The sequence below is a fragment of the Heptranchias perlo genome, chromosome 18 (genome assembly GCF_035084215.1).
Source record: "Heptranchias perlo isolate sHepPer1 chromosome 18, sHepPer1.hap1, whole genome shotgun sequence".
Taxonomy (NCBI): Eukaryota; Metazoa; Chordata; class Chondrichthyes; order Hexanchiformes; family Hexanchidae; genus Heptranchias; species Heptranchias perlo.
Window position 1 is genome coordinate 14,332,759 of NC_090342.1, and position 14,773 is coordinate 14,347,531.

Genomic DNA, 14,773 nt, shown 5'->3' on the forward strand with positions numbered 1-14,773 from the left:
CAAAGCGTGATATTACTTGATGTGATCAAGCCAGATTTGGCGATGGATGGCTAGGCCAGATGTAATAGATGCTTAGGAAGGAATCGTAAGGCTTTCAATTAGGGAATCTCTGTAGCATTTTTTATACTTGTTCCTGGGATGTGGACAATGCTCACAAGGCAGCATTTAGTCCCTCTCCCTCGTGTGCCTGAAGGCCTTAAGAGTCAACTGTATAGTGTGGGACCTGAGTCATAGGTAGATCAGACTAGGTAAGGATATCAGTGAACCCGTTAGTTTTTACACCACTTTGACACCTTTCATGTTCATTTTTTCCTGGTACCAGCCCACAAATTAGCAAATGATTGAATTCAGTTTCACAAAGGGTAGGGTTGCGAATGCATAAACTCTGGGTTGCTAGTCCAGTACCATAACCATTACAATGCCATACCCCTATGAGAGTGAAGCTAGAGGAATTTCTGAATGACAGCAGAACCCCAGCATTTGTTTTACATAATATATAACTAAAATACTTGTAAAGAATCTTACAACACCAGGTTATAGTCCAACAATTTTATTTGAAAATCACAAGCTTTCGGAGGCTTTCTCCTTCGTCAGGTGAATGTGGAAATCCTTGAACGTTTCGCATTTATATTCAGAGAACAATACCTGGTGATTACAGATAATCTTTCCAACTGCCCGTTGTCAAGGCAATCAAAGTGTTCAGACAGAGAGGTGTTACCTACAGGACCACCGAATATACAAACGGCCAGAACACAAAACAGAGAGAGAGAGGGAGAAACATCTGAAAGGAAGAGAAAGACAGAAAATGACCCGTTGTATTAAAAACAGATAACTTTTATTCGCTGGTGGGGTTACATGTAGCGTGACATGAACCCAAGATCCCGGTTGAGGCCGTCCTCATGGGTGCGGAACTCGGCTATCAATTTCTGCTCGACGATTTTGCGTTGTCGTGTGTCTCGAAGGCCTCCCAGTCGGGGAACACTTCAGCAGTCAAGGACATTCAGCCACCGATCTTCGGGTAAGCGTTCTCCAAGTCGGCCTTCGAGACACACGACAACGCAAAATCGTCGAGCAGAAATTGATAGCCAAGTTCTGCACCCATGAGGACGGCCTCAACCGGGATCTTGGGTTCATGTCACGCTACACGTAACCCCACCAGCGAATAAAAGTTATCTGTTTTTAATACAACGGGTCATTTTCTGTCTTTTTCTTCCTTTCGGATGTTTCTCCCTCTCTCTCTCTGTTTTGTGTTCTGGCCGTTTGTATATTCGGTGGTCCTGTAGGTAACACCTCTCTGTCTGAACACTTTGATTGCCTTGACAACGGGCAGTTGGAAAGATTATCTGTAATCATCAGGTATTGTTCTCTGAATATAAATGCGAAACGTTCAAGGATTTCCACATTCACCTGACGAAGGAGAAAGCCTCCGAAAGCTTGTGATTTTCAAATAAAATTGTTGGACTATAACCTGGCGTTGTAAGATTCTTTACATTTGCCAACCCCAGTCCATCACCGGCATCTCCACATTATAAAATACTTGTAACATTTCCAGTTTGGTAGGTTTTACCGTTATATGTTGTGCCATAGAGCTGTGAATCGATGTAATTAACAGTCTGTTCACTCGTGTCATGAAAACAACATATTGCTGCTTATTGACTGTGAGTTAATTTTGCCATGTGTTTGAAAAAGTTTTAACACTCTTACTGTTAATCACAGACTGGTGGAAGATTATGCATTCAGCATATGTTATAATTTAATTACAAAAGAACAATAATACAGGCTTCTTTTAGCAGAATAACTGTTTTGTTGGAAATATTCCTTCAGCATTCATTATTTGTAGTATTTCCAAATGCTGCAGTTTGGAATACAATTTAAACTCTGCAGGGGGTGCATTTTGTTTCCCATGTGAATTGTGCAAAAGGAAGAGAAAGAGAGAATAGCGGTGGATTTATACTCTCTTTTCAAAGATCAATTCATATTTTTTAATTCTTTTAGTTTTTATGAAAGAAAGAGACAAGCATATCTGTTACACTGAAAGTATTCAGGACACAAGGCCAAAGTATAGAGAAGCCTGCTACCACAGGCAGTAATTTTCCACTTTCAATGTGAGAAAATTGAGGGGTAATCTGATCGAGGTGTATAAAATGTTAAAAGGATTCGATAGGATAGATACAGAAAAACTATTTCCTCTGATGTGAGAAGCAAGAACGCGGGGACATAGTCTTAAAATTAGAGCTAGGCCATTTAGGAGGGAATTCAGTAAACACTTTTTCATACAAAGGGTAGTAGAAATCTGAAATTCTCACCCCCAAGAGGCTGTGGATGCTGAGACATTTGGAGCTTTCAAGACTGAGATTGATTGATTTTTGTTAGGTAAGGGTATCAAGGGATATGGAGGAAAGGAGGGTAAATGGAGTTGAGATACAGATCAGCCATGATCTAATTGAATGGCAGAGCAGGCTCTGTGGGCTGAATGGCCTGGTCCTTTTCCTAAGGAAGACAAATGATAGTTACCACCAGTTAGCTTTGTTAGTTCTTGATCAGACTGCTTGTTGGGATGACTTCCACAAGCAATCTAAAGCAGAGAAAGTAGCAATTCTTAGTCTGCACAAACCCTACTTCTTGTTGTTGAGATGTCAGTAGTTAACGGAGAAGCCCATGTCGCTTTATTGTCCCTCTATCCTACACACCAACATTTCCCCTGACAAAATGAGTATTAATGGTGGTAAACAGGCAAACTGTGGAGAAACTGACGGGGGTGGGATGGGGGGAATTAAATAGAGATTGAAAGAAAGTGAATTCAAAGAGCTAGTAAGTGTTACCTGCACAATAGCTGTAGTTTGAGATTTAGATATGCAACCCAGTGTCAACTGCCATCCAAACTCTCCTATTGCTATTGGGCTAGTTGTGGCAGTTCTCGGTTTGCCTGCTAACTACAACATTGGCTATCATTTAAGGACCCTTCTCGAGAGGCAAAAGCCTGGCAGAATCAGTGCGGTGACATTGAAGTGCATTCCTTGTTGGACAATCACAGAACATAAGAGATAGGAGCAGGAGTAGGCCATTTGGCCCTTCGAGCCTGCTCCGCCATTCAATGAGATCTTGGCTGATCTGATTCTGGCCTCAACTCCACTTTCCCGCCTGTTCCCCATATCCTGTGACTCCCTTGCTGATCAAAAATTTGTCTAACTCAGCCTTGAATATATTCAGTGACTCAGCCTCTACTGCTCTTTGGAGCAAAGAATTCCAAAGGTTCACAACCTCCTCATCTCAGTCTTAAATGGGCGACCCCTTTATTCTGAGACAATGCCCCCCTAGTTCTAGATTCCCCTATGAACGGAAACATCCTCTCAGCATTTACCCTGTCAAGCCCCCTCAGAATCATATATGTTTCAATAAGATCTCCTCTCATTCTTCTACTCCAGTGAGTATAGGCCCAACCTGCTCAATCATTCCCCATAAGAAAACCCTTCCATACCTGGAATCAACCTAGTAAACCTTCTCTGAACTGCCTCCAATGCAAGTTTATACTTCCTTAAATAAGAGGACCATAACTGTACACAGTACTCTAGGTGTGGTCTCACCAGCACCCTATACAGTTGTAGCAAGACTTCCCTGCTTTTATACTCCATCCCCCTTGAAATAAAGGCCAATATTCCATTTGCTTTCCCAATTACCTGCTGCAACTGTATGCTAACTTTTTGTGTTTCATGCACTGAAACAGGCTGGAGAAGCTTGTGACTTAAATGTTCTTTTTCTCCTGGCTTAAAGCAGGCGACAGCAGTGGGAGGAAAGCAAAAAGAAATTATAATTGTGTTTTTTAATAAAAAATAAATGTAAACAATGTGCAGTTCGAAGAGTCTTTAAGAAAGGCGCTCATGAAATCATCTCTTCTAACTGCATGTGACCAACAATAATAACGTGTGCTCCGCCAACTTATTTTCATTCTATAACAGAGTGGCTTGGTGCTTTGTCGACGGATGGTCTGCGACTGTGAAAACCCTACAGTGGATCTTTTCTGTTGCCCTGAGTGTGACCCACGACTAACCAGTCAATGCCTGAATCAAAATGGAGACGTGAGCTACAACAGCGGAGACACTTGGGTGCAGGATTGTCAACAGTGCCACTGTGTGGTAAGCCATGGCTTGTTAAGATGTGACACTTGGTACACCCCAATGTGACATCCACAGTCAGTCCTACGAGAGCACATTAAATTTAACACAATGATATATAAGAGACTTGCTCAGATCCCAAAGGAAGTGGCTACTAGCAAAAGATTTTCAAATATTGTATAGCACAATTTAAAGTAATATAATATCTTTTGCAATCTTGTTTAACAGTATAATAGACATTAGAAGCAATGCTTTTGCATTATCTTTGGTGCACTTGTCTGAAAGTTTCCCCAGTCACTGTTTATCAAAGTGATTATGCTACAAGGCCATCCATCATCTTCGTTTGCTGACTTAGAAATGAACTTATATTTTTTGCTTTCAACACAAAGTTGATGGCTTAGGAATAAGATGAATTGAGTTGTGATGGTCTGAAAATAGTACACTAAAGCTACGATTCTGCAGTGTAGGACCACCTACAAATATGGTGCCTACTTCTGAAACCTCAGTTGCGAATGTCCCAGGATTTGGAGTGCGGTGAATAGGTTTGCTCTTTCATATTAACTGTTCTGAAGCTGAATTTGAGAAGGCTGTCAGGACCCACCTGACATCACTGAGCCAATTTTATTGCTGGAGGTGACTGGGAGGGTGCTACAGGGAACCATTTTATGAGCAGTGACCCACTGTAACAATAAGTGTAAGCCTCCTATCAGGTTTCATTCCATTTCCTCTTCCCTACCACCAGTGGTGTGGAGTTACCATCAGGGGCTTGATGAAGGGATAATCAGTGTAAAAGGGGCTTGGTCAATAGAAGCACTAACTTAATTTTGTTCCATTGTGTAACTTGTGGCTTAAGATAAAGCTTGTCTTGTATTTTATTTGTGTTCGTTGGGTCCCCTCACAGTTTACATCTGGATTCTGGTCCTTAGCCGTGTATTTAACTCCAATCAATGAGATCAGATAAGAAGAGAAAGGAAACTTTAAGAAACGACTGTAAAGTTCATTGGCCAGGCATTCTTATGGTATTGACTTGAGGAGGAAATTTAATGTGACACGTTTGCTAGTACTGACAGTAAAATACCCATTACCAACTTTCAAATAGAAAAGCCAGCCTACAGTGCTTGGTCGCATCATTGGATGAAAACTGGGAGAGTTTTTGATAGTGCTTAATGCTTTTATTGCTGACCTTGAAAACTGGCATATTGAGGAGAAGGATTTGTGTGCTTTACTGATGTAAACATAAACAATGTACATTAAATCAGAGGACACAGTAACCTGGATTTTCCAGTTGCGCACAAACCTGATGTGATGAGTGCTGACCCCGCTATAATTTCTAGACTCAGTCTGATTAAATTATTAATAGGTGAGCTCTACATGTTCGAAATGCCTGTGATTGGAACCTCTTCCATTTGTGGGGGGAGGGGGAGGAAATTGTGTGCTGCTGCAGGATTCAAAGGCTTAAAATAGTTTCAAGGGGCAAGCATCAGCATTATTTTTTGTATTCAGGAAAACAAGGTCTGAGAATGTAGAATGGCTGCCACACTGTGTTGAAGTACTTCAATTGCTTACCATCAATGCCCCCTGAGGCAGTAAGTACCCTTGACACCTCGGCCTTCACCTGGAAGTGTTCTCACTCATATCCTTACATGCATTCACTCTGCAAAACCTTACATTGAATGGGATTGCTCGTTGCCAAAACCTATGATCACACCTAATATGGACTCTATGCTGACACCTGAGTTTTAATGCATGTTGTTAACAAAAGCAAATTCTCACTTTATAAATTTTTCTCCAAGGAGAAGCAGTTGATAATACCAGACAGAGACCAATGACAGATGACAGACCCTAAAATCTCCAACCTCTCTTGCTTATTAAGAGGACTAGGTGCAGCAAATCCTAGGGAGGGAGGCCATAGAGATTGTTGGAGATGGGGAAGTAGGATGTCATGTGCCAGTTATGGCTTCACCATGAAAATCTGCTTCTCTTCCTATTGTGCCTTGTATTAATTGTCATCAAACCATATCATGAAACCTTCTGCTGTAAGTTACATATGAATTTTGCTCATCCAGAAACCATGGTAACTTCCCTTCTCTTTCCCTTCTCCAGTTGTTGCTGAGAAAGCACCAGGATGTCCAGTCCTGCCAACACTTCAAAGCACACATCATCACTCACTTTATCCCTTCCAAGCATCACATCAGAGACATCCACCCCCAGGGAAGTTCAGGAGTGAGCCATCAATGCTCAAACTGCTGCCTTAAAGGGCAGGGGTGCCAGATTGGAGAGGCTGTCTCTTCCAGTCACAAACAAACATCACATAGGGCTTCACTGATCTCAAAGGGACCATTAAATCTGCTTTTCTACAGATCATTGGCCAAGCTGATCCAGTTCGCAGTACTCGTAGGATGGCAGGAATCGTCAGAGATGATGTTGCAGTCTCTCAGATTGACAACATATGTGAGCCCTCCCACCAGCCCCCTCAATGTGGCAGAAAGGATACAAGATCAGGCTGCTCATTCTGCAGCATAAGAGCATAGCTTGCAGCAGGTCCATCTCAGAACTTAACTGTTATGTGATGAATGCTACCTCACACACTCCTGCCACTGAGGTATCACCGAGGAGAAACGCAATGATAGGGACTTGAGCTTGTACTTCATACAATGGTACTAAGGGGAAACACTGTGGTAAGATGCACTAGGTAGACAGTGTGGATTTTCATTAAAATTATAGCAGCAGGGTCGCACATGTCAACGTTGTTTTTGTCAAGGTTTAGAATAAGCTTTCATCAGGTAGGATGAATGGGAACCTGCTTTGCTGTGATACACAGAGGAAGGTCGGAATATAGTCATATATTTCTGGAGGGAAGGGGGAAAATGTAGACAGGAGTGTTAAAGGTAGTGGAAGCAAATATGGAAGTCAAGAAAAGGCTTTGAGTACAAGACTGGTATGAATAAAAACAAATAAATATTTAGATAGAGTAAACACAGAGTGGGTCATTTTAACTTTTATCACTGGACGAAAAACGGGCGATAGCAAATTGGCCGCCCATTTTACACCCCGCCCCTGCCTCAGCTCATCTGCTGCTGAAACCCACATCCATGCCTTTGTTACCTCTTGACTTGACTATTCCAATGCTCCCCTGGCCAGCCTCCCATCTTCCACCCTCTTGAGCTCATCCAAAACTCTGCTGCTCGTATCCTAACTCGCACCAAATCCCATTTAACCATCACCCCTGTGCTTAATGATCTACATTGGCTCGCGGACAGGCAACGCCTTGATATTAAAATTCTCATTCTTGTTTTCAAATCCCTCCATGGCTTCACCCCTCCCTATCTCTGTGACCTCCTCCAACCCAACAACCCTCCAAGATCGCTGCGCTCCTCCAATTCTGGCCTCTTGCGTATCCTTAATTTTAATCGCTCCACCATTGGTGGCTGTGCTTTTGGCTGCCTAGGCTCTAAGCTCTGGAATTCCCTCTCTAAACCTTTGCACCTCTCTACCTCTCTCTCCTCCTATAAGATGCTCCTTTAAACCCATCTCTTTGACTAAGCTTTTGATCACCTGTCCTAATATCTCCTTATGCAGCTCGGTGTCAAATTTTGTTTGATAATGCTCCTGTGAAGCATCTTGGGACGTTTTACGACGTTAAAGGTGCTATATAAATGCAAGTTGTTCTTATCGTTGTTATGGCAACACACTAGCTGAGATCATTGCTTTGTGCACCTAATCTCGTTCTACCAAAGTGCAGGTGCCATAATTCAGACCTACATGGCACGTATGAGTCACAAAGCAAGCAAACTGATAGATTGTGGGTCTAATTTATTTCCTTGTATGCTGAATCCTGTGGTCTCCTTTTTGGGATACATAACTCAGTTCAAAAGTTGACAGAACAAATTTGATTAAAGAGCAATTCATGTGGTGTTCCTATAGTATTAAAGTGGCATAGTTGTTTGGACTTAAAAGCGGTAGATTTTGGTCTGGACCCATTTTTGGGCCCAGACTCGGTGCGCCCGAATCAAGAGGCCTGAGGATCGATGGAAATTGTTCCTCGGGCCTCATCAACATACTCTCCACAGGCAGCTCGCCTAAGTGAAGACATCAATATCGAGCCGCCTACTTCGCCGGCTGCAGCCCTCAGGTAAGTCTCAGGAGGGGGAATTTGAGTGGGCTATGGGGGAGGGGGGCGGGGAGAGGGGAGCACTCCTGCTCCTCCTGGATCTACAGGATGGGTTTTCTTAACAAAAAATAATTAACTTGCCTGGAGTTGGCGGCCGCAGGGGCCGCTGAAGAATTCTGAGCAGGGCAGGCCCGACTCCTGGCTCGCGCATCCCCAACAAACTTCTGAACAGGGTCCTTCAACAGGCGCTAGACCCCTTAAGCATGTAAATTACAGCCCACCGCCTGTTTTAGGCATCCACCAGGGACATCTCAAAAAAGGGACCCATGACTTTAGCCATGGGGCGAACGCCTGCGCACGGATGCAGGCTGTCCCAACTGCTAAATGGGTATGCTTTGCACCTGAAAAAGAGGTGCAACATATACAGATTTCTACCCCAAAGACTTTTCTGATTCCTAAAAGTTCTTATCCTAAGACAATGCTCATGGATTTTGTTAAGGCAGCACACACTGTTTCTGTTTTCTAATCTGTACTCCATCAATCCAATGGAACTAAAAATTTAAACCATCAAAATCACACACAACAGTATGGACAGTACATTGATTTTTGTCTGTGTATGCTTGTTGTAAATTCTAACACCACTTACCTGTGGGGCGCTTTTTTTTCATTGATTACATTTAAGACGACTATATTCCAGTTGAGTTCTGTCATGAAATACATTTCCCATAGGCTTCGCATGTTCATGAGATGTGACCCATGGCACTAAATATTGACTTTGTTACGCCGTGCTATGTATGCGCTTCAGAGCGTTGCTTCATATTGGATTTGCCTCATTGTACAGTGACTTGGATTCTTACTCTTCACTTTGTTGTGTGTTTTGTTCAGCAAGGTGAGGTCGACTGTTGGCCTGTGCTGTGCCCAGAAGCTGACTGCGAATTTAGCGTGATCCCCGAGGGTGAATGCTGCCAGCAGTGCATCGCAGATCCGTGCCAAGCTAATAAAATCCGCAATGACATCACCAAGACTTGCGTCGATGAGCTTAATTTGGTTCGCTTTACAGGATCGTCATGGATAAAACATGGCACAGAATGTACCCTCTGCCAGTGCAAGGTGAGGCAGAGGCACTTGTTAAGATCAGCAGTAACTGTTCCTCCAGAACAGTACTATTTTACAAAAGGAAGGAATGACTTGCATTTCTATAAGTGCTTTTTAGGACCTCAGGATGTCCCAAAGCACTTTACAGCCACTGAAGTACTTTTGAAGTGTTGTCACTGTTGTACTGTGGGAATCGTGGCAGCCAATTTGAGCACAGCAAGGTCCTACAAACAGCAATGAGATAATGACCAGATAATCTGTTTTAGTGACGTTGGTTGAGGGATAAATATTGGCCAGGGAGAATTCTCCTGCTCATCTTCAATATAGTGCGATGGGATCTTTTACGTCCACCTGAGAGGGCAAACGGGGCATCAGTTTAACATCTTATCCGAAAGATAGAAAATAAAAAGAGATTGCAATGGTTGGAATCTGAAATACAAACAAGAAATATCAGAAAACTACAACAGATCCCTCAATATCTGAAAAGACAAGTTAACATTTCAGGTGGAAAACACAGCCCTGATAAAGAATCTCAGATGAAGAATGTTTTTCAGTCATGTTTTACTAATCTGATAACCCCAAAGCCATTTGTCACACAGACAGACGAATGTCTCCTTGTAACCCTGTCCAACATAAATCAAAGCACACTATCTTACCTGATGCAGGTAAGATGAAGATATTTTAATTATAAAAAAAACACCAAGATGTCAATACAGAATAATTACACGGTAGTATTCTTTGAGGCTGAGGCTCAGGTGATGTTATAGACAGTAGTTTGTAACTGTCATCTGAACCCTGGATTACATTACATTACAGGCTTCAAATCACTTCCATGTGTCAATTGTTCATCACAATATATAGTGTGAAGTGCATGGAGGCAGGCAGCAGTTCTGTTCTGTTTTTGCCACTAATGGACATCATGGTAGAACACTCTATGCAGTTCATGTGTGATGGTCTCCTCACTGAACTGCCAATACTTGTGATGTAATCATAGCAACTTTTTTGAATAATTAACTGTTGATTACTAGAAAATAACACGAACAGTACACATATTTAATTTAATAGAAAAAGCTCTCTTTACATTTTTTGAGGAATATCTTATGATTCTTTTTCCTCAACATTATTCATAACATGTTTCTTCTTAGAGCAATTCTTTACCATCAATACTATGTAGTTTTCATTTAGCTTTAATTTAGGTCTTTGCAGATTAATAGGCTGCAATTGATTATTTAGTAACACAAAAGTAATCAACTATTTATTGACTTGTAATTGAGTCAGTGAATAAGGGCATGATGTAGTTCTGTAGATGCATTATGTATGCTTTCTGTCTCCATATAATAAGTAAACCTTGAATATAGATTTTTTCTTCCAGTTTATTAGTAATCAGTATTAGCTTAAAAAATATGAGACCTGACTGGGCTGAAATTCCTACGGTGTGATGCCAATATAATATGGAGCAAGACATTAAAGCACAGATTTAACTGCAAAGGTTTAACTAGGACATTACATCATTTGCGATAGTTGAATATATCAGAATATGTAATTAATCATTTGTATAATCGACAGGAAGTTCTGCTTCTAAGATAATTGGCTAGCACATCTCTATTTGAGTGTGTGTTTAATAAACCAGAGTTAAAATGAATTAGGGATGAATATTTTTTCTCAGAGTATTGGATACGTGGAATCGACTCCCAACAAAAGCAGTTAGTGCTGTTTTAATTCCTTCACAAAGAACCAGATAAATATCCGATTAAGGGTAAGATTGATAGTTACAGAAACAAGTAGAGAAAGAAATTGTCAAATACACCATGGAATACAATGATTTTTGTACTGCTGGGACCGTGGAAATGTCATCTGTGGAAAACAACCAGCCAAAGTTGAATAATGAAGGTGCACGACTCAGTTGCCTTTAGGGTTCCAGGAGAAATTATGCAGAACTTTCTGTCAGCAGATTAAATAACTGGAACAGAGACCATAACAGAACAGCTTGTGTAAGGGTTGTAGGAGGAATTGGCCAGGTTGCTTCTAAGTGCATTAAAACAATACCATGTTCTAATCACTAATGAGTGATGGTATATGTTTTTCACACTGATAATGGGACAGAATGGGAATATTAAATACTCATTAATACAACTTCAAAAGCACTACCAATAGTTATTTAAGAATTTCTTAATATTCATCCAATGAATAAAATGCACCGGGACAAAATGTTATTTTACATCTCGGATACAACTCTGTTCAAACTTAGTATGATACCATTGATGTCCCTATCATCAGTTTAGAAGTAGTACATTTAGTAAATTTAATGTAATTCTGTTACATATTTATGAAATATGCAAAAGGTATATCTGGGCAGATTATCATCTCAACTTTCGGCAAGAAATTCCTTGAGGGTTCTCCCAATCGGCTGCTGTAACTTTGGCAGACGCACAAGTAAATGGGATTTCCACTGAAGTTATGGCGGCTGGTAGCCCCCCAACCAAGAAAATTCCCAGCATTTTTTTCTTTCAATCTCAAGTCCAGTGTTGAGTCCGTGGAATTGGGAGTCTAAGTGGACTTACAAATTCAGCATCATAGATCTCTTGGCAGTTCCCATTAAGTAAAATATAGCAGTATTGTACCTTAAATTGGGGGTAATATTCTGGCATGGGTGGAGGATTGGTTATCTAACAGGAAGCAGAGAGTTGGGATAAATGGTTCATTCTCGGACTGGCAACCAGTAGCCAGTGGTGTTCCGCAGGGGTCGGTGCTGGGTCCCCAACTCTTTACAATCTATATTAACGATTTGGAGGAGGGAACCGAGTGTAACATATCAAAGTTTGCAGATGATACAAAGATGGGAGGGAAAGTAGAGAATGAGGAGGACATAAAAAACCTACACGGGGATATAGACAGGCTGGGCGAGTGGGCGGAGATTTGGCAGATGCAATACAATATTGGAAAATGTGAGGTTATGCACTTTGGCAGGAAAAGTCAGAGAGCAAGTTATTATCTTAATGGCGAGAAATTGGAAAGTACTGAAGTACAAAGGGATCTGGGGATCCTAGTGCAAGAAAATCAAAAAGTTAGTATGCAGGTGCAGCAGGTGATCAAGAAGGCCAACGGAATGTTGGCTTTTATTGCTAGGGGGATAGAATATAAAAACAGGGAGGTATTGCTGCAGTTATATAAGGTATTGGTGAGACCACACCTGGAATACTGCATACAGTTTTGGTGTCCATACTTAAGAAAAGACATACTTGCCCTCGAGGCAGTACAAAGAAGGTTCACTCGGTTAATCCCGGGGATGAGGGGGTGGACATATGAGGAGAGGTTGAGTAGATTGGGACTCTACTCATTGGAGTTCAGAAGAATGAGAGGCGATCTTATTGAAACATATAAGATTGTGAAGTGGCTTGATCGGGTGGATGCGGTAAGGATGTTCCCAAGGATGGGTGAAACTAGAACTAGGGGGCATAATCTTAGAATAAGGGGCTGCTCTTTCAAAACTGAGATGAGGAAAAACTTCTTCACTCAGAGGGTAGTAGGTCTGTGGAATTTGCTGCCCCAGGAAGCTACATCATTAAATAAATTTAAAACAGAAATAGACAGTTTCCTAGAAGTAAAGGGAATTAGGGGTTACGGGGAGCGGGCAGGAAATTGGACATGAATTTAGATTTGAGGTTAGGATCAGATCAGCCATGATCTTATTGAATGGCGGAGCAGGCTCGAGGGGCCGATTGGCCTACTCCTGCTCCTATTTCTTATGTTCTAAAGAAAATTCAACAGCATTAAGATTGTTGTGTGTCTGAGATCTATTGCAAACCTCTGCTTCTGGATGAAATGGTACTGCAGTCTACTCCCGATAATTCAAAGTCATTTCTTGCACTAGAGAAATTTGAATTATTCAATAATTTGAAATAAGGAATGCAAATAACATAGCAAAAGGGGAATTTAATACTAAAAAATGTGAATTATCAGCTAATTTGAATTAAGCAACCTTAAATTAAGAGTAGACTGTATTTACATAAGAAATGATGCAAAATATTATTAATTCTAAATTCTGAAATCAGAATATCTATCCTACAGATCTGTTTGCATATCTTTAATTTTGATATAGATCCTTAAAAGTGGCCATCTTGAAAGATGTGGGAGCATCAAGATTTGCAGCGTGACTTTTACTCCTGCTCGCTCTCATATACTTTTTTTTCTCCTCCTCCAGAATGGTCATGTCTGCTGCTTAGTGGACCCTCAGTGCCTTCAGCAACTCTAAACCGTAAAGCACTATATACACATCATTTGTTGTGCCATTTGTATGGAATTCCTGTTTATTCTGCAGGACAAGAGTTAACATCAATATAAAGCTCTCTTCAAGAACAACTTTCCTACCAGAAAACAACTTTATACCAAATACAGATTTACATTCAAACAAAACTGAAGCTGTTATGTCAAGAGAAAATCCCATTCTAGCAAGGACTGAGTGCTGGAGCTGAATCTCATGTGGCCACTTTACAACCAGAGAAACCATTTGGAAACAAGTGCAAACTTGTTAGATTGTATGTGAAAAAATGTTTTAACAACAAGTTTAGAAAGAATATATGTACAAGCATGACTAGAGGGCAAGGATCTCAATGCAAGGGGAGTCATGTGATGTATTTTTTTCATTGTTTGTTTGAATTGTTGTTTCCCAGTTCTAATGATTGCTGACTTGCTTGTCTTAGTGCAAATACTTCAAATTTAAATAAATTTGTTTTTTCATTCAATTTCAAAATTACTTATTTGTTTTCTTCAATTTAACGCAATACTGGCTCTTGAATTTTGGAAAGCATGGCGCAGATTGATAGAATCATAGAATCGTATAGCACAGAAGGAAGCCACTCGGCCCATCGTGCCTGTGCCGGCTCTTTGAAAGAGCTATCCAATTAGTCCCACGCCTGGGCTCTTTCCCCATAGTCCTACAATTTTTCCTTTTCAAGTATATATCCAATTCCCTTTTGAAAGTTACTATTGAATCTGCTACCACCTTCCTTTCAGGCAGTGCAATCCAGATTATAACATACTGCGTAAAAAAAAATCCTCATTTCCTGTCTGGTTCTTTTGCCAAATACCTTAAATCTGTGTCCTCTGGTTACCAACTCTCCTACCAGTGGAAACAGTTTCTTCTATTTGCTCTATCAAAACCTCTCAGAATTTGAACACCTCTACTAAATCTCCACTTAACCTTCTCTGCTCTAAGGAGAACTATCCCACCTTGTCTAGTCTCTCCACATAACTTAAGTCCCTCATCCCTGGTACAATTCCAGTAAATCCTTCTGCACCCTTTCCAAGGCCTTGACATCCATCCGAAAGTGCGGTGCCCAGAATTCGACACTATACTCCAGCTGAGGCCCTAACCAGTGATTTATAAAGGTTTAGCATAACTTCCTTGCTGTATATTAATTTTAAACTTGCTGGCAATATCTCAGTGTCCTCATTC

General features: G+C 41.1%; 1 protein-coding gene across 1 annotated transcript in view; it reads left to right on the forward strand.

The window, feature by feature from the left end:
* Nucleotides 1–14,028, forward strand: part of LOC137334605 (protein kinase C-binding protein NELL2-like) — a 169,715-nt gene extending 155,687 nt beyond the window's left edge. The window contains exons 18-20 of the mRNA XM_067999417.1: nucleotides 3,957–4,133; nucleotides 9,109–9,333; nucleotides 13,520–14,028. Coding sequence (XP_067855518.1) covers nucleotides 3,957–4,133; nucleotides 9,109–9,333; nucleotides 13,520–13,570 — 453 coding nt within the window. The 3' untranslated portion in view covers nucleotides 13,571–14,028. The remainder of the gene's footprint in view (nucleotides 1–3,956; nucleotides 4,134–9,108; nucleotides 9,334–13,519) is intronic.
* The last annotated feature ends 745 nt before the right edge of the window (nucleotides 14,029–14,773 follow it).